The following is a 26426-nucleotide window of genomic DNA, read 5'->3' on the forward strand; positions in this document are numbered from 1 at the left end:
CTTGCACAACACGCAGGGTTCTTCCTGCTCCAGGTGCGCCTGGGACCACCGCGCCGGCTGCTCGGGCCGAGAGAGGCCCGGAGAGCGCCCGGAGCCGTAGGGGAGGGTCGCGGGCGCCCCGCGCATGCGCCTCCCTCCCGTTGAGTTTCCGCCCGGAGCCGTTTCCCCGCGCGCCGCCGCGGCCTCGCGGCTGCTTCCGGTGTTTCGCTTTTCTCTTTCCGGCCGGTGAGAGGGGAAAGATGGCGTCGCGCAAGGAAGGCTCCGGGGCTGCCGGCAGCGGCTTCGGCGCCTCGAAAGGCAAAGGCAAGGCCGCCGCCACGGGCGACTCGGCCGTCAAGCAAGTACAGATCGACGGGCTGGTGAGCGGAGGGGCCGGGGCCGCCGCTGGCGGAGGGGCGGGCGGGACGGCTGCGGCCGCGGCCGCGTGGAGCCGCCGGCGGGGCCAGGGCCGTCTGTGGGGCGGTGCCGCGGCTGGGGGACTGGCCGTCCCGGGGCCGGGGTCGCTGTGGTCCCCCGAGGGACAGGAGCGGTTTCCTCCTCCTGAGTTTCCCAGCCAGGGGCCAGGCTCCCCATATGCTCACCCTTGGGACGGGGAGCGACTCCCTCCCTTGTATAAGTGAAGGCCGGGACAGGGCAGGCATTAATTGCTCTTAAATATTGCCTGCCTTTCTTCCGCTCTGGTGCCCGGGTTCTCTGTTCCCACCTTTTGTAGCTCAGACTGTTGAAAGCTATACAGGTGTAAGAGGTGGTGAGCACGGTGGGTTTTTCCCTCATCCGTTGTGCTTTTTGTCCTTTGTGTTAGGGCTGCTAACACCTACTGTGTTTTATTAATAAAAAATAAAATAAAACGACGCATTGAAGGGGTTTAGCAGAGAATGAAGTCATCCTAATAGAGGCAATCCACGGAGACCTTAAGCAGAAGAGTGTCTACTGAAGTTGGTTCGTGGCTTTAATGCTGGATGTTTTTGTGTCAGGTCACGTCTCATACAATTGATATTATGCATAGTGACAAAAAGCAGGGAAAAAATAGTTACTTAAACTTCTTAAGGATAGAAGCATTGTTTGTTACTTCTTCATTATCTTTCTCAAGTGTCACTGGGATACTGTACATCCGAAGCGTAAAGGAGAGTCAGGTGTACTGATAATGAGAAGGAAGATTATAATTTTGGAGCAAGCTTTGAAGCCTACTTTTTATTTATTAGTGATACTCCACAGTCATTATCCTGGAATTACGCGGTGCAATAAATTTTGGGAAGAGAAAAAATAACTTATTTGTGTATAGTGGCTCTTATGAAGGAGGAAATTTGAATTAATTAGAGTATTTCTGGAGTATTCTGTTCAGCTGTCTGCGTATCTGTGGCTTTGGTGCACATAGCATTTTCAAGGAGTAGTGAAAGCTGACTGGTTATGAAACATAGCCCTAAAAATATAGCAGCTGACAGCAGGCTGCTGCTGCTGCAAGCAGGCTAGTGCTAGATGGACAGGGGTGTGTGTGTGGCTTTTTTTAGCAAATTTGAGGGAACAATGAAAAAGGGAATGAGGTTGGCACCTTTAATTCCAATTCTGTTGGTGTAAAAGCTGTTTTATCAGTTTTGGACTTAACTATTAAATTTGATTTCTTTTCGTTCCTGATCTAATGAAATGAAGAGAATAGATGTTTCAGAACTGTTCTCTACCATATGTGTAATCTACTTTGTGTACTACTGTTCATTCAAATCAACTGTGAGCGGCCCTGATGGTCTGCTTCTGACAGTCCAGCAAATGCCTATGATTACTTTTTGCTTTATGCATTTGTTTTTTCCTTGTCCTTGTGTATCCTTCTGGTATAGCACAGTGGTGCCTCTTGCATGGAGTCTGTATGGAAGAAAGTGGCTTACTGAAAACAGCGGAAGGCTTTCTCCTTTCCATCTGCAGGAGATCCTCTCAATGGATCTTACACACTGTGTTCTCAGGACCCTTAAGCGTGGTTCACAAACTTCCATGACACCTGTGGTGAAGAGAAGTGTTGGCATAAATTTGGTTGCTTTGTAAACAGAGTGGCTCCCACTGCATGTCCTTAGAATGTCTTACTGAAATTCTGCTAAAACGCTTCTAATATCTTACTGATTTAAATGCCTCATCTGTGCTGTCACAGAGTAACGAGACTTCATCAGTCATCTTCATGATGACCAGGGTGGTTACGTGCCAGAACTGGGGACAGATTTTGGTGGGTGTCAGGGAAGTTAGCGATCTCATTCTCTCCTCTAGTGCCTCATCTCTTGGCAGTAGCATAAGTAGTCCTTTCAAATGGGACTACTTTGAAAGGAAAGACAAGCTACATAGGTTGCTTCTGGGTCTGTGTATGCAAAATAGAAGATGTGTCAGTTTTCTGTATATGAGGGAATGTGAAAGTACTTTTGGAAAGCTTGCTATTTCAGAGGAACTGTGAAGTAAAAGAAAATAACATTAGTAATGAAGAAGAAAAGTTCTAATTGTCAGTACATTACCTTAAAACATAATACATAATCATGCCTACCTTTCTGGTGTCCTTTTAAATTTGGTACAAGTAGAGCATCTTATAGTTAACTTCTTTCTCATTTTAATCTGATTAATTCCTTCTTTTATTACATGATGATGTAGCTTGGATTTAGATGAAGTGAAAGTTTGTTTCAGGTAGCACAATAATAATAAATTAAAAAGCACTGCCATGGCACTAGTAAAAGCTAACAATGAAACCCTAACTAATAAGATAGGCTAAATCTGCATAACTTCTTAAAATGTTAGCACTGCTAGAGTATTCCACAAGAATAACAGCACCAAAATTTAGGAAGATTGAGGGAGAACTGTGTCAGATTGTAGACACTCGATAACTTGATTGAATTACCTGAATGCTTTTTGAAATTAAATGTGAACGTAGATTTCCAGTCTTCACAGTTTGACAGAAAGGAGATGAAGAATACAAGTCTGTACCCTTTTCTCTCAGTTCTTCTGCTAGATAGTTAAGGTCTTGGTCATCAAATGATACATATGGCTAGCTACCGTATCAGCATGATAATGAGATTCCAAGTATTTTATTCTACTTCTGATAGCTTGAACGTGGTTTTGTTTTCCAGTTCATTTTTGAGAGATCTATAGCAGACCAAAATTACCTGTGCATACAGATACATTGGTAGTTTTGAATTAGGAATGTCTTTTGTAAGGCGTGATAAGCAAAAGTGGGTGGTATCTTTCATCTAGCTCAGGAATACAAGGAATGACTGCAATATCAAAGAAGATTTTCTCTGTTGTAAAAGCAACTGGACAGAGTCAAAGACACTGCACGTAGATTTGGAGCCATTGATGTTGAAGAGGTTTGTTAAATAAGGCATCTTTGAGGTGCTCTTGGAACTGGTTATCTTCTGAACTACTGAATTGAATAAGTATTGTGGTTTAGACTATGTGATGAATAGAAATCGGAGATTTCTGTTACTCCTTTTAAGACAATATTGTGGTTTGCTTGGGGTTTATTTAGTAACAAATATTAGTAGTGGCAGCCTATACTTGTTCTGCTGATCACTGTGTTTAACTCATCTGTCATGGTTTAACCCCAGGTGGCAACTAAGCATCACAAAGCTGCTTGCTCACTCCTAGCATCAGTAGGATGAGGGAGAAAATTGGGAGGAAAAAAAGGTAAAATTTGTGGGTTGAGACAAAGACAGTTTCATAGGTAAAACAAAAGCCACACACACAAGCAAAGCAAAACAAGGAATTAATTCACCCCTTCCCATGGACAGGCAGGTGTTCAGCCATCTCCAGGAAAGCAGGGTTCTATCATGCATAATGGTTACTTGGGAAGACAGATGCCATCACTCTGAATGTCCCTCCTTCTTCTTCCCTTAGCTTTGTATGCTGAGCATGACATCACATGGTATGGAATATCCCTTTGGTCCTCTGGGGTCAGCTGTCCAGGCTGTGTGCCCTCCCAACTTCTTGTGCACCCCCAGCCTACTCGTTCGTGGGGTGGTGTGAGGAGCAGAAAAGGCCTTGACTCTGTGTAAGCACTGCTCAGCAGTAAGGAAGACATCCCTGTGTTATCAACACTGTTTTCAGTACAAATATAAAATACAACCCCATACTAGCCACTATGAAGAAAATTAACTCTATCCCAGCCAAAACTAGTGCATCATCCCTAGTGAGTAGGGATGTGTAGTCTGTACAAATTTTTATATAACTGTAAGGGATAACATGGGTTTAGTTAGATAGTATGGAAAGTCCTAATATGTCACTGATTTATGATTTACGCTATGATAAAGCGCTTATGCTGATTGAACTTGTATTGGTTCAGCAAACAAAGTATCCCATGCATTTACGTTTTTACGTTGCACTTTTGTTGATACAGCAATGTGTCAGAAAAATTATGTGCTTAGTGAATAAACCTATACTAAAAGCAGTTTCCAAAGTAGGTGGTCTAGTCTTGTTCTTTGCAATAAATTTTAGAAATCACAGGGTAAAATAAGTCTCCATAAACTCACATTTACAGTGTGCTTTTTCTTTCAAATGAGATGCAAATTTTTGTAAGATTTCATGTATTAAGTTTTTGACCATCCTGAGAAAAAGATGGGAAGATGAGTGCAATAAATCACATTCTGTTGCTTTCACTTCCTGTTGTGGAAATTTCAACAGTGTAATGTGGATAAAGATTCCATCGTGTTCTCTCCACTCAAGGAGTCCAAAGAAAGCTTGTGCTCACAGTAGTAGTGGTCATGTGCATAGGTTTTGTACCATTGGAACATGCTGTTTTGTAGTTGTGTTTTAAAAGAAATACAGGGTTAAGATCACCTTATGATCATCTTTTGCCATTTGAGAACGTGACAGAGCTTAAGATATATGAAGACTAAAAATTACTTTGGTTTATTTTTAGTTCTGGGACTTCTGCTTACTATCCTCTGCCCGGTGGTAGATCAGGGCAGCTAGTTTCAGACGTACCAGCTGCATTCACAGTTGATTGCAACTGTGTTTAATTGCAGGGATATCACTTAGAGGTTGGAAGAGGTGTGGTTGTGACCAGACATCTAGGATGCCTTGTCCCTTGTAGATAACAAAATATTGTCTTTGTTCACCTTTTCATTGAAAGAAAGGATATATAACATGCTTTTTCTAAGCCTCACATACGGAGGAGAAAGTGTAGCACGGCTCTGGTGTGTGTGGGCAAGGGATGCATGGAAGGAAAGAATATAGGCTTTCTTCCTAGTGCAACAGATTGTCTGATACATTTTTCCTGCTGAATGAAGAAGCAGCAACAGGTACAAGAAGTGCTGTAATGTTTAACTTTTACTACACTTGCTGGGAGTCCCTCTTAAATTTTTTTTTTTTTGTGTAGATAGTGGAGTCAAAGTATGTAAGAGGGCCATATTATTGCTTGAACACTTACATATTTCTGACAAAATTAATGGGTGTCGTTTAGACTAGGTTGTGCATGACTAGGTTGTGCATGACTTTGTGAGCTGTTTCTTCAATGCTTATAAGCTTGCTAGATTTTTCGGTTTCATGGTTGTATGACACTTCATAGCAGAGAATTCAAAAGCCACTCTCAGGACCTTCCCTCAAAGGGGTAATGATTGTTACACACTGTCTGAAATAAATGTAAAGCACTGCCATAATTTGCTTACCTTTCTCTTTTTTTGCAAGAGGTGTTGGTGGACTTTTGCTTGTTGTATTTCTATAAATTCTGTAGTGAGGGCTGAATTTTTTGGAATCCAGCTGCTAAAATTAATTGGATTTGGTTCACTGACTTTATATTCTATCAGTAAGGTAAGGTGCAATAAATTTCAGAGTGAAAGCTGATGGATTTTAGAAGATTAGCAGTAGTTACTCCTCTGAATGGAACGAAACTTTCAGCTTTTCTTTTATGAGTACCTACCTGTGCAGTTAAGTGACCTGTGTTAATCTATGAAAAGAAAAGCATACTTGTGCCTTGCTGTCTCTTACATGAAAACAAGGTAGAAGGTTGGGTTATCAAATGATTGCTTTTAGTGATGTCAAAATGCAGAATGAAATCCATAAATTTGCTGGAACTTTTACAAGACTCTTGACCCTACACTTACTGCTCCGAGTAGTCTGAATTTTTAAAGTTGGGTATAAATATTAATTTTCCTTCTTTCCTCAAAACTGATCTTAAGTCTGAAGTTCAAACTTCAATTGCATACCTGAAACTCTTGTAGCTGTCTCTAAAAATCACGTATTTTCTGGGAATGTGTTTAATGGTGCTTTATTGTTGATTTATATAGGTAGCCATATTGAAAAGAACCATGGAATCATATGAACAGGTGGATCAAGTTTTTCATATCTTGTTGTTTGTTTCCTTAAAGCTAACAAACGTTATCTTTCCTTTTTTTCATTCTTTGTTCTTTACTCATTTGGGATCTGCATTACACTATGCAGATAATGTAACAAAAAAAAAAATCTGTTTTTATTTGGTGTTATGGCTGTGTTGTGAAGCACTGCTCTGTTGTACAGGGTTTCAGCTACAAACCCGCTTGTGGAATATTGTGGTTTTCTTCAGAATGTTGTTCTTTGCTTGTCTTCTAGCGGAAAATTTGAAATGAGAGAGGGTGAAAGGAAATACTGTGTTAATTTTCTACTTGTTAGGTAAATGATAAAGATATTTGGATTTCTTGCATTTACGATTTTAAATAAGAGCCATTATAACAATAGAAGAGAGTGTAATGAACAAACCTGATTAGTTGCATTTCCTAATATTTATTATCTCTTAAATTGTAACTCTTTTTTCAAAATTATTATTCTGCTGTTGCATTTTTTATGTGGCCTTTTTTACATACGCACTAGGCTATAGCCATCAACAGTGCCAACTGTTTGCCCTGTAGTACCTTCACATCCTTTCTGTTGTACAGCAAAGCGCGTAAATGAGGCAAAGAGGACAGAGAATCTGTGGTACTAAAGTAACTGTGCTGTGACCATGCGAGCAGATGGAGCAAGTTTGTTGTCATCAAAAGTCTGGTCTTCCAGTTTGCTGCATTCTTACAATGGAAGTTTGCAGGGTAACCTTGTTTCATGTTTGTAGTAAGTCTTCAGCATTTGCTTTTGCAATATTAGTGTTCTTTTTAACAAAGTAATCATATATATGATAGCATTATTTAGGCTCAGTATTACATGGCTTTACTGGAAGTAGCAGGTTGATGGCTGTAGGGTGTTGTGAGACTTTGGTTGTTTTTCTTCATTTACAGGCTGCTTTTCTACATAGCCTCATCTTGCAAACTTGTACTCTTGGGTAAGCTTATTCCTGGGATACACAAAAGTTTAGTTTTGTATAAGGAAGCAGCATGCAGATTCTCCTTTAAATTGTCTACTGTTGTAGGTGTCTGGAAACAATGTAGTAGTCCTAACAGAGATTCTGAATTTCCATCAAAGCTTGGAGACTTCTCTAGAATGCTTTTGTAGTGAAACTTCTAACCCTACCCAGCTGCCTACAAATGCACTTAGCAATGGCCTCCTCTGCATATTTCTGCAGTTCTCACAATTTTAGTAGTGATACCAGGCAGGGTGTAAAACTGTGAAAGCAGAGGTGAACTCATGTATCATTCGGAGACCTAAGATCAGATAGGATGAGTAACATATTTACTAGATGGCACAAAAGCTTATGTAATACAGAAATTAAACTAATATTAAAACCCAGAGTTATTCCATGTGGTGGATTGTGGGTTATGTGTTACCGCTAGTATGTAGATATGGGTACACAGAAACTTTCTTCTGGGGAAATAACAGCTGTGCGTTGTGAGATGGGGATCTTTTAGCGAGGCAAGTGTGCTGGCTGCTAGGCCAAATAAGCATTTTTTATTAATCAAGTTTGCCTCCTGAGTAGTCACAAGGAAGTACGTTGCAAATTCTCTGCATGAAGATATTCTACAAAGGATCCTTGAGTAAAAGTAAAGAAAAATAATTCCACATCTAACTAAATCCTTAAGCACCGATATATGATGTTTTTTTCTTTTTAAAATCTAAATCCCTTGAATTTATATATGCATTCAGAAAATTATATCCAGTAATGCTTTTGTACACAGTGTTGACAGACTGAATAAGGTTTTTCTTATACATTGCTCTTGCATAACAATATAACCGAAGCCTTAACAACATGCTAAAGCATTAATATGCACATTGCTCTTACTATTTCATTAATGGTACTGGTGTTTCCTTTTTTATTAAACCACCGTATATGAATTCTTTTTACAGTTATGCCCACTGCACACAGATTTTATGCATTTCAGAAAGTAGAAAAAGTTATTTAGGCTTTTCAAAACAACTGTAGGTTTCTATTCCTTTATCTTCATAGCTGCTAATGTGGAAAACGTTAATACTGCTAAAAAATTGCCATTCTGTAGTTAATTAATATTGCTAGAGCTTTCAACAGAAGCCTTTATGGATAGCAATGGGTGAGGCATACCTGAATCTTTAGGCCATCAAACTCTGCCATGAGGGTTAGAGGCCATGTTAATGCTCACGATGATCTTCTAATGCCAGGTAATATTTGTTCCAGCTACTTAAGTCTATGAGTCTTTTAATATATATTTAGGTGCCTATTTTAAAGTTTGGGTATAACTTAAGCTAAACCTTAAGATATCCTTGTCAATTTATTTAAATTAAATATAAACATACATTGGCCAAAATGTAAATATGTCAAGAAAATGGTTAGAAGTTGTAGGCCTTGTCTTCATTTGGATTTGCACCAGTGTGGCTATAGTGTAGATGTTTCTCTTGTGTCAGATATGGCTGATATACTGAAAAATTATTAATGTAAACTTCATTACATCATCTCTGATTTGGTGATTCTGTAGTGTGCCTAATGGTTTGTATTCTTGTCTATGGTATTGGAGAGGGTTTTTTATTTTTTTTTAATGTAGATAAAAGCTTGTGAGTCTGCCTTTCAAAAAAATCCCATAACTGCAAACCCCAAAACCCCCAAGCCCTGTCATTATTGAACTGTTTTTCAATAGTTATTCTACACACATTTGTAGCATTTAAGTTGCTTGTGCCTTGTTTTCTTATTACCAGTCACTTTTGTCCTAAACACATATGATATGATATCCCCAGTTGATAGGGAAGGCCTAGAGAGCTTCTTGGGTGAGAATCTCTTTAGGAACATTCGTCTGATCATGGTAAATAAAATAAAATATCATGTTTACTGAAAATCAGTTTTTGAGACTCATCTTGTAAATGTTCTTTTAAACACTTTTTTTTAAATGATAGATTTTGACCCTCTTGGGAGGAAAACAATTTCTGTAGTACTTGAGTATCTCTCATTTAAAGTTGGTAATAACAGTGAAGCCTATATTGAACTGGCTAAAAATCTTTCACGTTTTCTCAAGTTGTGAAAGTTGTGCTTTTCCTAGATTTTCTTGTGGTTTCTTTCCCTTTTCTTTACCCTTTTTGAATATTTGGTAAAAATGCCCAGACTCTGTGTTCTGCCTGCTGTTCTCAGTACGGTTTCTTGACATTGCAGAGCTGTAGAATGGGATTTTAGGATGTAACGTCCTTCAGGCTGTATTGTGTTTTATGTGTCCTCTGAAGGAGTTTGAATGGAATTTTAAATTGAAGTTTAATCTCTTTGACTGTTCCTTGACCCGTTTCCCTAAAAATTTAGATCAGGATAAGGTGGAACTGAGAGTTAGTATGTGAATTGAATACTAGCTTGATGTGTTCATGGATACCTTGAACCATGGAGAAGACAGAAGCGTTTTGTATTAGTTGAGTGATATGTATATGCTTTCTATTAATCTTCAGGTAGAATGAGTTGCATGAGTATAACCCAGAGGGGAACTTCTGACATATGATCCGTGCTTCCATTCAGAAGAGAAAGCATTGCTGTGTATTAGCAAGTTGAAAGGGGAAGAACCTCCTTGGAATATAACACTTCCCATTTTTCAGGCTTGGTGAATTGCCAGTGAAGTCCTGAGGCATCACACTGTGTTGGCTTTCTCACCTCTTCTTCTTCCATCTGAATAACTCCATTTCTAACCCTTCAGCAGGACAGTTGATAGCACTCTATGGAAAATGTCCCACAGTGTCTGACCTGCTGGATTTTATGTTAGCTTTGTCTGTTATGAGAGTAACAGTGGTACAAATCAAAGTGGTAAAGAATTGAATGGAGTATGCCAAGGATATTATCTGTTTGCTGTGTTCTTTAGGCCTCTTTTTACAGTGGCACATTTCTATTTAAAGCAAAATAGAAAGAGATCCATTTGCTGGTTTTTCTTTTTTTGTTGTTTTGCTAACCTAGGGTTCCTTCAGTTCTGAATCTGTGAGTGGTTTCCTCTAGCAAGGAAGAGACTTTCTTTAAATTGTAAACTCTTGTTCTTGCTATTGATTTCATTCTTAAATATAGACACTATCCCTTTTGTGATTTCTTAACCTGAAACAAGTAAAGTACCCACATCATGGTGGTATGAGGATTAAAGTTTCAGTGTGTCGTCAATGGATAGCAGGTATACTTGCTAACCGAGCACAAACTTTAAATGATTTCTATGAGCGCATTGGTGCACTCAGCATCTACTAAGTGTCATGGTAAGTATACTCTAGTGAGGCATTTAAGACTAGAACATCTGGTACCACTTCAGACTGTGAAACTAGTGTGCTGACAAAAGAGTTAATCTAAATGTGGAGGTAGTTTAAAAGCATTGGGCAGTGTTACACTTCAAGACTTGAAGGGGAAAATATTATTTCAAAACACCCTTTTTTTTTCTGTGTAAGGGGAAATAGTGTGTTTCCCTCTACACTACTGTCATTAACAGTTATGCTTCTCATTATTTTTTGTTCCTGTTATGTGGATATTAAACTGGTCTCTTGCCTTGTAATTATGTATGCATAGCTGTTGAAAACAGTAAATTGTGCTCTTGTGATACCGATTTGGCTTTCTTAATACTAAGGAAAAGAATATTTCCACCAAATAGCTTTCAAATAACTTACTACATTTTAGTGATCAAAATGTTACATCAGAAACAGATGCGATAATAGGCATTAATTTTATGACTTACTTAGTTGTTAAATTTGACTCTGACATCTATGAGTGGGGAGGTGACAATTGCTGGCTTTGTTGCTGAGACAATGCATTATGTTCTCTTGCACACTGAAACATTGTTAAATATTCTCCTTTGATTTTCAGTTTGTTGTAGCAAAAGTAGACCTTTGCAGCTGATGTACAGCATGGTGTAGTTGAGGGAAGCATACAAGATAAAGCGGGCCATGGGCAGAAAAACAGCAGATACAGATACTGAAAGGCCCTTTGTGGTATGTATAAGATGAACATCTTTTATGCCCTATTATGTCTTAGGACTTTTTCTTACACCTTTCAAATAAATCTTACACACCTTATGAGACACCTTGTAAGAAGAGGAACAAGTCTTGTTTTTTCTAGGCTTTGAAAGAAGATAATGTATGTTCAACTTATTGTTGCTGTAGTCTTTTTTTAAGTAATCTTTCTTTCCCAAAGACATTTTTTGACTATGATTACTGTGTGTTATTTTTCCATATTTACACACATGCTTAAAGTATATTCTTCATGGTACAGTTTTGAGCATATAGTTCTTTCATATTTTTTTTTATTTTCAGGCAGCACTAATATTGCAGAGATGTGATACCTGCTTTAACAACAATACTTAGCAGTTACATTATGTTACTGCATGTTAAATGGTATCTTAATGGAAAGTAAATACATTGTTAATGTAATAAACTAGAACATTTCATGCCTGTTCAATAAGAATTCTTGTTAGTATTTTGTAAATTAACCAATAATCTAAAGTCAAGAATGCGAAACAGACAGTGCAACTGATTTAGCTTCGGTAATGTCTTTTGTAACATGCATACACAAGCTTATTTAGGAATAAGCATGGAATTACTCTTGAATGACTTGTATGTGGATGCTTATTTAAGATAAGCATTTTATTCACTTTTTTTGGCTTGATCTAATTTCATAGTTAATAGGCTTATTTACTCACTGGAGTTTGAAAATGCACCTGAATTTTGCTGTGTGCATGCAATAACAGGCTAATTCTTTTATAAATATTTGGTCTTTTACAGGAAAAAGAGGGTTAGGATGTTGCTGTGAGCATATAAGGCTTGTCAGTCTCTGCCTTTGTTCTGCTTAAACATTGTACCCTGCTTTGCAGTCCATTTGCTGTGAATCCTTCCCATGCCATGGAGCCCTGTGTCTGTGCAACAGGCAATGTACATACCTATTGGTTTTAAGCAAGTGTGGTGTCTATTTGGTGTTTAGGATCTTAGTTGGAGTTGTAAGTCACTTCTTCCTGTCAATATTTGGGTTTTTACACATATCTGAGGAAAATAAGCAATCTCCATTGACAAAATTATTCATTAACACCGGCTGAGTTTTAAGCACTTAAGAATTATTTTTTTACTGTTATGTTACTATCAATGCAAAAAATTAACTGTTTTAAAGCTTTTTAAATTTTAGGTGACGCATAAGGTATTTGCTGCAGCAGTTATATCACTTTTGGGGAGCAATCTGAAAGCCATAATGCTTTAATCCATTGGTGCTCTCAGTGACAAAATTAGAATGGTTGTTTTTAATCTCACTGTCACAGTAGCTATTATTAGAAATGGAGCTCTTCTGGAAGTGGTTTTCACATGGCCATGTTCAGATAGATGGTGATACACAGGAAAATCTTATCTCTGTTTGAAAGATGGGGAGTCTGAAGCTTACCAGCAATAACTGACGTGCATGGTTTTTTTTTCCTCAATTTTATACTTTAAGTCAGCAGGAAAATTGAGACTCAGTCCAGGCTCTGTTCTCTGGATTCCACTACCTGTTACTAGGAGGCTCTGTCTCTGTTGCAGCCCTTTAGCACATAACCAAGCATTTGCCAGAAAGGATAAGTGCTTGAATGTGGAAAAAATTGTTGCACAAAAGGTAATTTTAATCATTTATATCATGGAAGTCATGTCCAGTAGGGATTTTACTGGTTACTTGGAAGCATCTGTTGAATGCATATGGAAGTAATGATTTTAAAGACACACCCTTAAATAATATATGTATTCCAGTTCTGTTGTGCAGGGTATGGTCTTTGAAAAAGATCAGTAGTCTCAGATCAGCCCCCACTCCCTCCTCCCAATCTAGCTCTGCTCTATTTTACTAATTTTTGAAGGTCAAATAGGTAAGGGTAACTGTCTTGCAGTTTTTCTGCAGCTTCAAAATGATAACAATTTGGCACAATCTGGTTAAAAAATAGGCTGTTAAATAAAATTTGCTACTGCTGCTTTTGGCTGTTGTCTTTAAATCTTTTTATAGGAAGCTGCTAGAAGTTGATGCTGAAGAGAAAACCTTTTACTTGCAAATACACTACTAGCTCAATGAGCACTGTAAATATTTGAATGATGGTGATTCACTAATACACAGAACATACGTATCAACTCTATATTGAAGTACAAGCATAAGGCTCTGGTGTGTCAAGCGGAAAACGTTGAAACTGTGCCTGCATTTACTGCTTCTATATAATTTCCATATGTTGTGCTCTAAAAGGAGCATATTCATCAGCTTTCATTCTTGAAATGATGGTTAGGTATTGAATGCATTAAAATTAACAAATATAAATTGTATTGGCAATTTAGAAAAGTTGCCTAAAGTACTGAATGTTTTCAAAAGATTTGAGTATGGCGAGACTTGTTAAATAGGAGAAATAATATTAAAAATAGTAGTCGTGGGGAAATGCTCTGTCCCTCTTGTAAGTAGCAGAATTTTTGACATTAATCTTATTACAGCCCTATCACTGCCTCCTAACAGTGTGCTAATAATATCTAATGCCCTGCTGCTTGCATGATTGAGATCCTGGGGCTGCCTTACAGAAATATTTCTACAAGGAAGTGATTCTGTGGTGCCTGTGGCCCCGATGGTTTCCATGGGAATGAGCATGTATCCATGTACTGTGAAATGTGTTATGCAACTTCGTGTTGCAGAGAAATACTTTATACCAGTGTGTGAGCAGGGCAATGGAGAATTTACATACACCAATGTAATGGTGCACTTTTACTTATGTTAAGGCAATATTTAAAGTGTACTAATGGCTTGTGAACAACCATGGAGGTGGTTGTTAACCTCAACTGTTGTGCAGTCTAAAAAAAAAAAACCAAACCAAATTAAAATGAAAATGTAGTGGGACAAAAATCAAGAAGAGATTGGTCTGTTTTGTAAAACATCCTTTGATTAACATTTGATATTTTTCTATGTTTTAATGAACTTTGCTTTTCTCCACTGTTTAATGACTTTTTTTTCCTTTGGTGCACTGCAGATTTGTGTTTAACTTCTTCCCTTTGCAAGGACAAGCAGCTTGCTTGGACATGAGTAAACAAATGTCTTAAACAGATGTTTCATGGTACCTACATTAACCAGCTAGTCTAGTAAGTTCCTGACCACAGCCTATGAAAAACCAACAGGCCTCTAACCAAAACCCAGTAATCTCCCCTTCTAGTGTTGTATTTGTGCAGAAACAGGCTTAGTGTCTGTACTGTTCCAGCTTTTCAGGCTGAATTGCACCTACCTAGTTATGCCAGTAGCAAAATATTTTTAATTTTAAATTTTAGATAAGATATTTACCAGTTTTAGTTCTAGGTGTTAACTAATGGTTTGTTTCATGTTCTCTGTCTGGTTTTATAGCAAATCAGTGATTTTTATAATTTGGAGTAGCTTTTTTATGTAGGTTTTATGTTTTTTCTTTAAATAGCTACAGCTTTTGAAGTGTCCCAGTAACAGAATGAGTGAGAAGCTCACCTGTGTGTACAGCAGCTGGGTGTCCTTCCAGGAAGTAAAACGTATGTGTCCCATTGCTTGGCAGTGTCCGCAATGAGCCTGGACTCGCAGTGTGTGAGCACCTTTGCTAGAAGACTGGGACCGTTGGAAGGTGCAGGCAGGCTGTATCGCCATAGAAGACCACCCTGTTCTTGTTAGACTGGGTTTCCCTCTTGCTTGAAGGGGAATTCAGAGCTCTTGAATCGCAGCAGTTTGGAAGTAGAACTCTTCTTAAAAGGAGAAATAAAAAAAGAACTGAAAGAACAGATGTTTATGAACTGTTTTGTATGTGGCATTACCTCGCGGTGATTTAAGCTTTGCATTCAGTTTTCATTGAATGTATTGCTTAGATACACATAATCTGTGTAATAGTTATAGAAAGTGAAAAATCAACTGAATGTCTACTTTTTCTAGACTGAGCTTCCAGGTAAGCAAGGTACAGCTTTTCCAGCCATGCCCCAAGGAGTGCACATAACCAGTTAATGTTCACAAAGGAGTGATAAAATGCTTCTCGGCCCTTCACTGACTTAGTTGTGCTTTGAGTCAGCCGCTCATTGAGATAAAGTGGCAAGGTATATTCTGTCTAGCTTAATGCAATGTAGGGATATTATCACCTTCTTTGACCTGTTGGAAAAGAAACAAAAACACAAGGAAGTGTTGAGTTAGATGTCTGTAAGCACTGTATGAGGCATGGCTGTAAGCACTTTATGAGGCAGGAGGTAATATGGAAAACTGTTGAGATTCTCATAATTACAGGGTGATATGGTTCCTAAACCAACTAGAACTGACAGAAAATACTGATGTTAAATAAATAATCTGTTGTGATTTGATAGTTTTCTTCAGCCTAATGTACATATTGTGGAGCTGCACTCCTTTTTGAAGGTTACTGATGTTGCCTTTTGTAGTTAAATCATCTGAAATCTTGAGGTTTACAAACTAAACAGGTGATACGGTACTAACTGATGTAATAAGTCATCCAGGGAACAGAAAGCTTTGGACACTTTTGATATGCTTCCTAACACTCAAAAGTATTCAAATAATACAGGAGCATGTAACATTCCCCCCTACCTCCTCCGCCAAGCCCTGCGGTTCAAGATGGAATATTTTCCATTCAATTTAACATGGATTTCCAAAATGATTTGGTACTGAGGACCTACATGAGACAAAACCAATAGAATCCTATGATTTATAATTTCTGTGTGAAAATATATGTAGTATCCTGTGCTTGAGGACCACCTCAGATCAATATGCATTGTTCATAATAGTTGGATTCAGGCTCAGCTCCAGGAACTGTCATAGAATTGTAGAATCTTTGGACTGGAAGGGACCATTAAAGGTCATCTAGGCCAACCCCCCTGCAGTGAGCAGGGACATCTTCAACTGGATCAGGTTGCTCAGAGCCCCATCCAACCTGGCCTGGAATGTTGCCAGGGATGGGGCATCTACCACCCCTCTGGGCAACCTGGGCCACTGTTTCACCACTCTCATTGTGAAAAATTTCTTCCTTAGATCTAGTCTAAACCTGCCCTCCTTCAGTTTAAAACCATTACCCCTTGTCCTCTTGCAACAGGCCCTGCTAAAAAGTCTGTCCCCATCTTTCTTAGAAGCCCTTTTTAAGTACTGGAAGGCTGTAAGAAGCCTTCCGTGGAGCCTTCTCTTCTCCAGGCTGAACAACCCCAACTCTCAAAGCCTTTCTTCATAGGAGAGGTGTTCCATCCCTCTGATTATTTCTGTGGCCTCCTCTGGACCTGCTCCAACAGTTCCATGTCCTTCCTGTGCCGAGGGCTCCAGGAACTTCCACACTCATGTCAAAAGAGATTTTGATATTTGCGCCTGATCGAGATGTGATGAAATGGCATGCATCATTCTGTTACGCCTCCTATATAATTATTGTTTTAAGCCCCAAATTTCTGTCAAGTTCAGAAATAAGATTTTAACATCTGGTGTTTATTAGCTGCTGAGTGACATAAAATGTAAGCTTATTATTCTGAGAACTGTATTTTCAAAGGCTTTGTACACGTTGGTGTTTGGGCTCTAGCCAGTTAAGATAAAGGTAGAACGTTGTGGGGTGTTTGAGGCCTTCTGTCCAAAGGACAGCTATTATACTTGCAAGACAGAACAGTGAGGGCTAAGGCTTGTTATTTCTGGACTTGCTGTTCAGAAACAACATTGTTTTAAAGTTACCTTGGTTTTTGGGTCTACTCAGTCTTGTCCTTTTGGCCTTAGATTTTGTACAGTATGTTCAGATTAAGTATCTTTCTGATTACTTGTCAGGGAATTAAAATACCTCTTTTTTTTTTTGGCCACCAGTCATAGTTAGAATTGAAGATACCTGTGAAAAGAATTACTTTAAGATGTTGAAGGTCTTAATGGAAAACAATTTATATATTTTTTTTTTACTTCTCCTGAGATAAAATTGATCTAATAGTTGGAAGAGCTTTTATTCCAAAGTTAAACATGAGGAAAAAAAGAATAAATGTTTATATGTCAAGCATGTCATGAATGGTCAAGAAATCGACACTTGAATAAGAGACTCTAGAAAAATTAAAAAATCTTTGCAGATGACCTAGAATATGCATTTAAGAGAATTCAGTGTTTGATTTTCAGTAGAGATTGTCGTATTTGTCAAGATTAGTATAAGGTGGAAAATTCAGTTTCACCTCTAATCTTCAGTTCACCTCATGGCACGATTTTATGTAGTGGCAATCTTGTGCCATGAAGCTTCATGTCTAACACCTCAAAGATTTGCATATCAACCTGTTGATTTTGCACTTTTGACGCGGTATCTGTCAGTGCTTTCTAGAACATGATTCTGTGGACTGCACTGATTAAGTCGGAATTTTTTATGTGTGTATGTAAACATCTGTCTCCTTAATAATCCAGAGGAGAGTGTTATGTGTATTAGATATGTTTTCTTACTCTTAACCGTTGCAGTGGTATCTTTAATTTACTTAAGAGTTCCTTTTCTCCTGGCAGGAAAGTTGAGAGACTTTGTTACCGTCTTATCAAGTGGTGCTATAGCCAGGAGACAGATCAGTTCAAGACAAGTTTTTCCTTGGTCAGCTTCCAGAACTTGTCTTTTTAAGTGTAGGATAAGCACTTAGCTGTTGTGTGTGGAAAAAAAAAAAACAAAAAAACCCCAAAAAAACACAAACAAAACCAACCCCACACAAAAAAACCAAACAAAACAAAAAAACCCCACAAACCCCACCCTCGTGTGGAACTATTAAAAAATGTTAACATTGCCCATGTTTCACTATATCTTGCTCTAGTTCTCCCCCCCCCCCGTCTTTGTTTAAAAACAAAGCCATTCCATGCTCACCTGGGCATTTCAGAACTGTTTAATTACATTTTATTTCTGTGTAGCTGATTGATTAAGTTTCAGTACAATGCAGGTTGTAGATTTGCTTTTGGTGTAGCATGTGCTGGGGAAGCAGGCAGGGCCACTAAATTAGTGTAAAATTTGATTTGTCTTCATTTGGATATTATTAAACAGGTGAACTAACTCCTTTTCCAGAGGTGCCATATATGAATTTTATGTGTCAGATAGATGTCTTAATTTTAGACAGCTCTGATTTTAGCACAATTCAAACTCAATTACATGAGTTGTTATTCATGATAGTTGGGATCTCTCCATTTACAAAAATACGTTAACGATTCTCTTTTGAACTTTGCCTGTGCTAGGATTTTAAGTAAAATTACTCATACTGTAATGCTTAAATATAAAAGTTCATGGTTTGAGTTTTAAGAATTCATATGGAGAAGGCTCCGTATATGGTATGGATGCATTCAAAATATATCAGACAGTACCAGCGGTACTTGGCAAGACAAGACTGTCTTGCCAAGCTAAATATTGGTCACAGTTTCACTAGTGATAAATATAGAGGGGATGTGGGCTTCATGGCACCTTCCACATTTCATGCCCATGTCGGTTGTGGTTGGTTTGAAAACAGCTACGTAACACAGTGTTATTTACACTCTCTCCCCATCCTCTCCCCAGATGCTGGCAATTGGTGCTAGTGGTTGTGTCGACAAAGCTTTCTTGGGTGGGAAAAAATGTTAAGCATTCAAAAAGATTTAAATACTTGATTTAAGACTGTAAATCAGCTTGTTACATCATGTATCCAGTGGGCTAACAGAAGCTCTCTCTTGTTTGATACTGCATCTGTAAGGCACAGCACAGGTACTGGAAATCTGGTTGCAGTGTGGTGACTTTCAGCTCTCTGGAACACGTTCATAAATGAATCTTCAGTGCTTTGATTTGCTGTTGTCTCTCTTTAGAGAAATATAGAAATGTGCATCTTGGCATATTCATGTCCTCACAGCAGAATCTTCCCAGGACCCCCCAAAGTCTTACAGTACTTCAGCTGGTGGTTCATGTTATAGGTATTTCTATGAAGAGATACAAACTTTCGAAATTAGCAACTTTGGTATCGGGATGTAGCCAAAGTTAAAATTTGGCATTATACTCCTGCAGCTAAAATATGTATCTTTGAAGTTTTTAATAGTTGCAGAATGGTTCTCTTTTGTAGTATGATTTCATTCTTAACATTTGAGCAGTGCTTTGAAGATCTGAAGATTAGAAGCACTGCTGAACTGCAAGCTTTTTTGCTTGTTTGTTACTTGAGGTTTAACGGCCATTAAAACCTGACAAGTGGCTACTCCAAGTACTTAAAATGCACTGGTATTTTGAACACTAAATTTACAAGGCTGGGCGACGCTTCAGTTTTATTTAGGAGTTATTTGTATATCCTTTTCTGATACCTGAGTATTTCTTACATACTATTTTACTTACTAAATCAAGCTGCATGCGATTATTGACTTGTGTGTTCAGAAGTATCAGAATTTCGAAATTTGAGTTTATTGTTTTTTTTAAACAGTAAGTCAAGTTACTTAATACACTTTCTACTTGAGTATGCAGCTTTTCCTGGTTGACAAGCTGCATTACTTAAATAACAGTAACAGTGGAAATGTGGCTTGGTTACTGTTAATTTCATGTAGCAGTGGTATAGTAGTGAAGAGTTTAAGGGTATTTAAAAACAATTATAGTTTGTACAAAGAGGCAATATCTCTAAGTAAATGAATGGGAATTGTAAATAATGTTTGGAAAGTGAATCAGCATTGGATGAAAGATGGCTTATACTGGTGTTCATTTAGATTTCTTTGGGATATTTTGTTCTGTGTCATTTGGAAAAATTGATTTGTATTTCTCTGTGTTGTGTTACTTGCATTATTTATATTAACACTTACATTTCTTTTCAGACCAATAAAACAATTCTGATGCTGTTCTGATGCTTCATAAACATAACACTTTTTCTGGGAAATGTCTAGATACAAGCTACCGTTCATTTTTTGGGGGTGTGTGTGGTTTACTCAGTATGAAGTATTGGTTTGTGCAGTCAAATCAGGAAATGTTGTGACATTGTCGTTTGGTGATCTGCTGTTCCTGCTGTATCTAGGCTAGCAAACAAATGGAAGTGACATTTTTAATGTTTGAAACTGGTCTTGTTATCACTAGAGAAATAGTTCTACTTTACACTTGAAGGTCTGTTTTTAGTACTGAAACACAAGTTCCAGTGCATGTTTGCCTCTTGGTCATGTGGTAGTATTTTGATGGCAGGTTTTTCAATCCAAGTTTAAGAACCTGCTATACTAAAGACTTGTGTCTTATGCACTAAATAAAACTCCCCAGAACAAAGACCAAAATGAAAACAAGAATCATGTGTCATTGGATGCATTTCTCAGACTTGTTCATTTATCTTATTTATAAATTATTTTGGTAGCTAATGTATTTTCCAGTGCAGTCATAAACCTGAACATCTGCAGCTTGCTAACAGGTGTGAAATTTAGAGTAGTGAGTTCATGACCTTCTCAGCTATCTTTCTCAGACTGTTAGGAAGAAGCTTGTAGGTAGGCCTAAACTGGGGTCTGTATTTCTCTGGGTAATACCTGCTGTGGTCTTCAGGCTGGAGATTGAAAACTGTAGATTTGTGTAATAACTTCATTGTGTATTGGTGTATTTGGTTAGCATTTAAGAGATAGTTTTATCTCCCTGAAAAAACATTGATACTCTATGACAGCCCATGTTGTTTTCATTTGCTGCTGCTTTCTGTGAGCAATTATCATCAGAAATGCTGTGCTAAAATTGGCACCGTATCACAAATGCTTCTGGAATGGAATCAAACAGGCAAACAGGATTCACAGTAACAGGGACAGTCCGTGTGCACAGAAAACTGCAGAAAAAAGGAGAAAATACTGGAAAAGGTGAAGCTTACAAGATTGTAAAGGTAATGAGAATAGTTATATAGTAGGGAGAGAGCATGCTGTGCTGTAATCTGTCCGGTTAGTTATGGATTTCTGGTCTGTGGAAGACAGACCTTATGGCAAATGTATGATAAACCTTAACTTTACACTAAATGCAAGTTGAATATTTTTTATATGCTGGCTCTGTAGTAGAAGATACCCCTCTTCTACATCCAGGTCATCTTGAACTGGTGTTTGCTGTACTCTTTTCAGCCCTATTAAATTCTCCCCCTGTGCCCATTGATCTTAATTTCCTTACTGTTTTCCCATGAAATGGGATTTAAGTAACCAAAGTATCTCTTTGTCTCTCTGCTCTGTAGAGCTGTTTTAAGAAATTGATTAAAAAGGTATCTCCTCAAAGTACTTGAGGGACAGATGTGAATGTGTATTGAGGTGAAATGGTGTTATCTACCCATGACTGAGAAGCTTCAATGCAAGTGTATCTAGATGCAAGAGAAAGTACAAATGAGTGATAGAATCATAGAATCTTTGGGTTGGAACAGACCTTTAAAGGTCATCTAGTCCAACCCCGCTGCAATGAGCAGGGAGATCTTCAACTAGATCAGGTTGTTGAGGGCCCCATCCAACCTGACCTTGAATGTTGCCAGGGATGGGCCATTTACCACATCTCTGGGGAACCTGTGCCAGTGTTTCACCACGCTCATTATGAAACATTTCTTCCTTATATCTAGTGTAAATCTACCCTCTTTTAGTGTAAAACCATTACCCCTTGTCCTATCGCAACAGACCCTGCTAAAAAGTCTATCCTCATCTTTCTTAGAAGCCCCCTTTGAGTTCTCGAAGGCTGCAATAAGGTCTCTGCGGAGCCTTCTGATACTGCGACTAAACAAGGAATCTGTGGGTGTTATTTGTGTTTGATACTTATATCCAGCTTGGTTGGAAAAAGGTATTTCTTATACATTCTCTCCCCACCCCCTTCCCAAGCAAGCTGTATATGAAGCTCTTGTTTTCCCATTTTATCCCAAGGGGACAATGTATTTATGAAAAGAGTTTCTTTTCTACTCTACTTTTTCTTCCACTTAACCTGTATTGTGCTGCTTTAATTCATTAACGGTGTTTTTAAAATTGTGACATAAAGTTCTGCTAAACAACCAAGGAGAAAGCTAGGGACAAATATATGTTCCTGATGTGTAGATATGAGCTTAACTCCTCCCGCACCGTAGACTGTTCGCTACATACCAGTATTTGTACAAAATCTGTTCTTGGCGTGGTTGAGCTGAAATCCATTAGTCTAGCCTGTTTGCCAACAGAGGTTAAAATAGTATTGCTTTAATGACAACACAGTCATCAGACATTTTCTGTTGTATTTTCCTTGGATGGATTAGTGTTTAGTGAAAGAAAACCCACTTATGCTGGACAAAGCACAAGTTCTTTCAATTCTGTGTTTGTGGTTAGTGTCTTATCTTCTGGTTCTTGTTGTTAAGCATAAAAATTTACTTAAGTGTAAAGTGTTTCTAGCAAATGATTGACTAATTTTGAGCGTTTTTGTTCATACTGTTCCAATTTACGGTATCATCTCATGAGAATTATTCATTCTAGAGTTCGGATTTGGGGAAGGAAGTCAGAATTATATTAAAAATATGCTGAGTAATTTGTGCTTTTTTCCCCCTTTTCCTCTTATCATTCATTATTCTTAAATATCCTATGACACATAGTTTACAAAAATATAAATCAAACTATCATCTGAAGTCAAACTGCAATGAGATGCAATTTTGAAGGTTAACGCAACTGAGATTTGATGCATTTTGTACCTTTTAAAAAATTTCCTACAGTTACTTTCGAGGTGTTTTGATAGTTTCTTGTGCAGTGTTTCCCTTAGGAGGGAACTCATTGCCCCTGCAAGATAGCTTTTAACAGAGCAATAAGGTAAAGTGAAAAAAGATCAATATTTCATTTTAGAAGGGTGATTCAGAAAATTTGTGTAAAACTGCATTTTGACCATTCATTAAATGGTCTTTTTTATTCTTCTGTAATATTAGAATGGTCTCCAGTTCTTCATCCTGTATTGCTGGTGTTTAAGCTAGTAGCTCACTTGTTTTGCAGCTCTGATTTATGCAACACTTCAACAATTTAAAAATTCCAAATATATAATTTGAGGCCAAAAAAACCCATTGCATAATATGGTTTTCTTGTCTTTGTGTTGTAGGTTGTGTTAAAGATCATTAAACATTACCAGGAAGAAGGACAGGGGAATGAAGTGGTCCAGGGAGTCCTGCTGGGTCTTGTGGTGGATGACAGACTTGAAATCACAAATTGCTTCCCTTTCCCTCAGCATACAGAAGATGATGCAGACTTTGATGAAGGTAATGATGACAGTTTTGTAAAACTTAAGGTTAAAAAAAAATATTAAATCCATATGTGCAAAAAAGGATTTTTTTTTTTTTTTTTTCCAGTGAGCGGAAGCTTATATGTGATCAGAGAGTGTTATTATTTGACTTGAGGTATCAATGAGTTATTCGCAATGCCATTCTGCATATCCAACTGAAATCTTGTCTATATAATTGTCTATATAAGGAAAGTTATAGGGATAAATACTATATTATATGGACACACTTACTCTAGAGTAAGACTGTCCATGCAGGAAGTTACATAAGTTTCCAGTCTATAATTCATACAGGCTTTAAAGCTTTTTATGAAAATAGCTCTGTGTGTGTGTGTATATATATACACACACATGTACATGTATGTAGTCAGGCATATAGATTGCCTCTCTGTGGATTTATTTGTATATGTTAAGTACTCCTTGAATGCCTGGAGACCAGAGCTGTTTAAGTGGCACTGGTTAACTTGAAATCTGGGTGATATTTTTGCTTTTCTAAGTGAGCTAGAAGTAGCATCAGTGGTTTCTATCTGTCTTGGTGTTTGCTTGCTGGTCCTAGTACGGTTTTGTTATTGCCACTGTAGGGGACTGTAGGCCAGTATAATTGGCTTGACACAAAATGGTTTAAAATTTATGAAGTAAACTGGAAAGGCTTTTAGTTCTAATCTTGGTAATGTGTGTGTGTATTTAATGATACTAGTAGAAATGTTTCTTTGTTAGGACTTAAAGAGAGGCAGTTTAGCTTCAAGAGTAACTAAAGAGGTAATAGAGTCAAAGTATTCTGGTTGGAAGCTTCATTCTACCTAATTTTGATAATTCAGTATATGAGTGAGATTACTTAAAGTACAAACTGCTTTTTCTTGCTTATAATGAGGTTAGATATTATTAAATTAATATTTTATCTTTTTACAAAAGAATCTTAGACTCTGCCTTTAAAACAGATTGTTTTAAGGATTCTTTGCAACTTGGTAAGGTTTCTTAGCTGTTTGTTGCTTTTGTTGTGGAATTATACAATTTGCTATATGAAAAAAATAAAGCAAGACATGAGGGAATATTAATTGTCCTACGTTAATATTGTGTTTGAGTCAGAACTGTATTTTATTACAGCCTAAAAGACGTTTTAAAGATTCCTTCTCTTCTGGAGCTCTTCAGAAGATTGGAGTAATCTTAAATTTTTAATTGGAGCCCATGTTTCAGTTTTTGCTGTAGAAAATGGCTGAATTGTTTCCGTGTAGCTGATAAGCAAGCAAGGAGTTAAATAAATTTCTTAGTTTCTCAGACAGATTCATCTCACTATATGATGACTACTGTGATGAACCTGTAAGCCTGTGATCTTGCATGCAAGGTTCAATGGTTTCTGCTTGGGAGAAACTTCATTCCAAGAAAGTGACTCTTGCTACCAGTCTTTCCCCCCCCCCCTTCTTTTTAGCAAGTAGGCAGTAATCCTGCCGTTAAGTAAGGTGCAAAAGGCAATGCTTGTGGAGCTTCCCTCACCTGGATGCCTTAGCTTGTCCACCTTTGGTTCCCATGCTGCAGGCACATAAAGAAGAGCAAACTTTAGCCAGAGTGGAAAGTGAACCTAACACAGTGACGCTGATGCATACCTCTACCAGTGATAGGGAATTTGCAGCCAGGTCGGGGGAGCTTGCCTGTGCTGAACCCAATAAGCCAACCTCAAGAGCCATTTTGGATTGGTTTTCCTCTCCCGTGGCCTGTACTGTATGGGTCACAGAGAGTTCCTCTCTGTATTCTTCTCAGTGAAATAGAGTTAAGTAGACTGCACCATTCAGGAAATGCACAGCACTCATGTTCATTCTGCATTCCCTTTACTTAGGGCCTTTTCAGCCCTTTGACCTATGTGGTAGTGGCTAGGAAAGATGACAAAGCCAAACAAAATGGCTCTTCAGGTTGCTGGCTGAGCATTAGGTACCTTTTTAGGTTCGATATAGAGTTGTCTTCTGTCTTGCCAGTGTGAAAAATAATAAAGTTTTATAAATACTCCTTGTTTGTTTTCTCTGGAGCAGTGTTTCCCTATGTAAGCATCCTGCCAGATTTTCAAAAGATGCTTTTTTCTTCTAGATACAGATAGTCCAGTAGAGAAGGTTCTTGTTATATGTCAGAATCTTAAAGTTCAGGATGCTAAAAACCAAACAAGGCATTTCCGTCCCCCAAGTTTTGTATGTTACATCAGTATCATAACTGACTTTATATTTTGCACAAATTCTGCAGACAACATTTATTGGCAGACTTTGGTTGTAGTTGATCTTATGTTAATGCAGGAGCTGTTGAACTGGGTGAGGGGCCACACTACCCCAGCTGCCCTTCCCCTGAGGGGAGGAAATGGGGAGCAACCATGGTGTGGTTATCTCTTGGCAAACTCCTAGTCAGCTATGCTGAGAATTGAATGAATACCCCCCGAAAATAATTCCTTCTATATCATTTTGTAGGAGCTCTAGGAACAGGTCACCTGGAAAATACTCATTTGCCTTGTAGTCTTGAGGTGATTGTTAAGAGAATTGAGCTTATGTGCAGGAGGGTGACATTTGAGCAAATAAACTGTTGGATAATTGGCAAGAGACATTTAAACTAATATTTTCCTTTTTTAAACTTCGCAAATCTAATATAAAACACATTTTTGAGCGTGCTTAGAAAATATCCTTAATTTGAACTTGAAATAGGTATGCATGACATTTAAAAATCAGTTTGATAAATAAGTATTTCTAACTTGTTAGCAACAACCATTTCTTCAGATATGCTTAGATATACTTTTGTTATGGTGCCATTTTGTCTCTTGCTGCTAATGCCTGAGATAGTATTGAGTTTTGACTGTTTGCTGCAACAGAATTCCTTCAAAGATGAAACTTTTGATTTAGAAAAAAAGAAAAAACCCTTACCCAAACTTGCTCTTTAAGTGCAAGAACATTTTTTTAGTGCAGTTTGAATTGGCCTACTTCTAGAAACTACAGAAAACATGACATGTTTTTTTTTAGCTTTGAGTAATTCTTACTACAAATC

The 26426-nt window shown here is 38.0% G+C and overlaps 1 protein-coding gene across 1 annotated transcript in view; it reads left to right on the forward strand.

Annotated features, from left to right (window-relative positions):
* Window positions 1-239: 239 nt before the first annotated feature.
* The window catches only part of EIF3H (eukaryotic translation initiation factor 3 subunit H), a gene marked incomplete at its 5' end in the record, with an annotated part of 88809 nt that continues 62622 nt past the window's right edge, over window positions 240-26426 (forward strand). Inside the window, 2 exons of the mRNA XM_082015252.1 lie at window positions 240-359; window positions 23238-23394. Of these exons, the coding sequence (XP_081871378.1) occupies window positions 240-359; window positions 23238-23394 (277 nt within the window). The remainder of the gene's footprint in view (window positions 360-23237; window positions 23395-26426) is intronic.

The sequence above is a fragment of the Phaethon aethereus genome (genome assembly GCF_964289735.1).
Source record: "Phaethon aethereus genome assembly, chromosome: 2".
NCBI classification, from domain to species: domain Eukaryota; kingdom Metazoa; phylum Chordata; class Aves; order Phaethontiformes; family Phaethontidae; genus Phaethon; species Phaethon aethereus.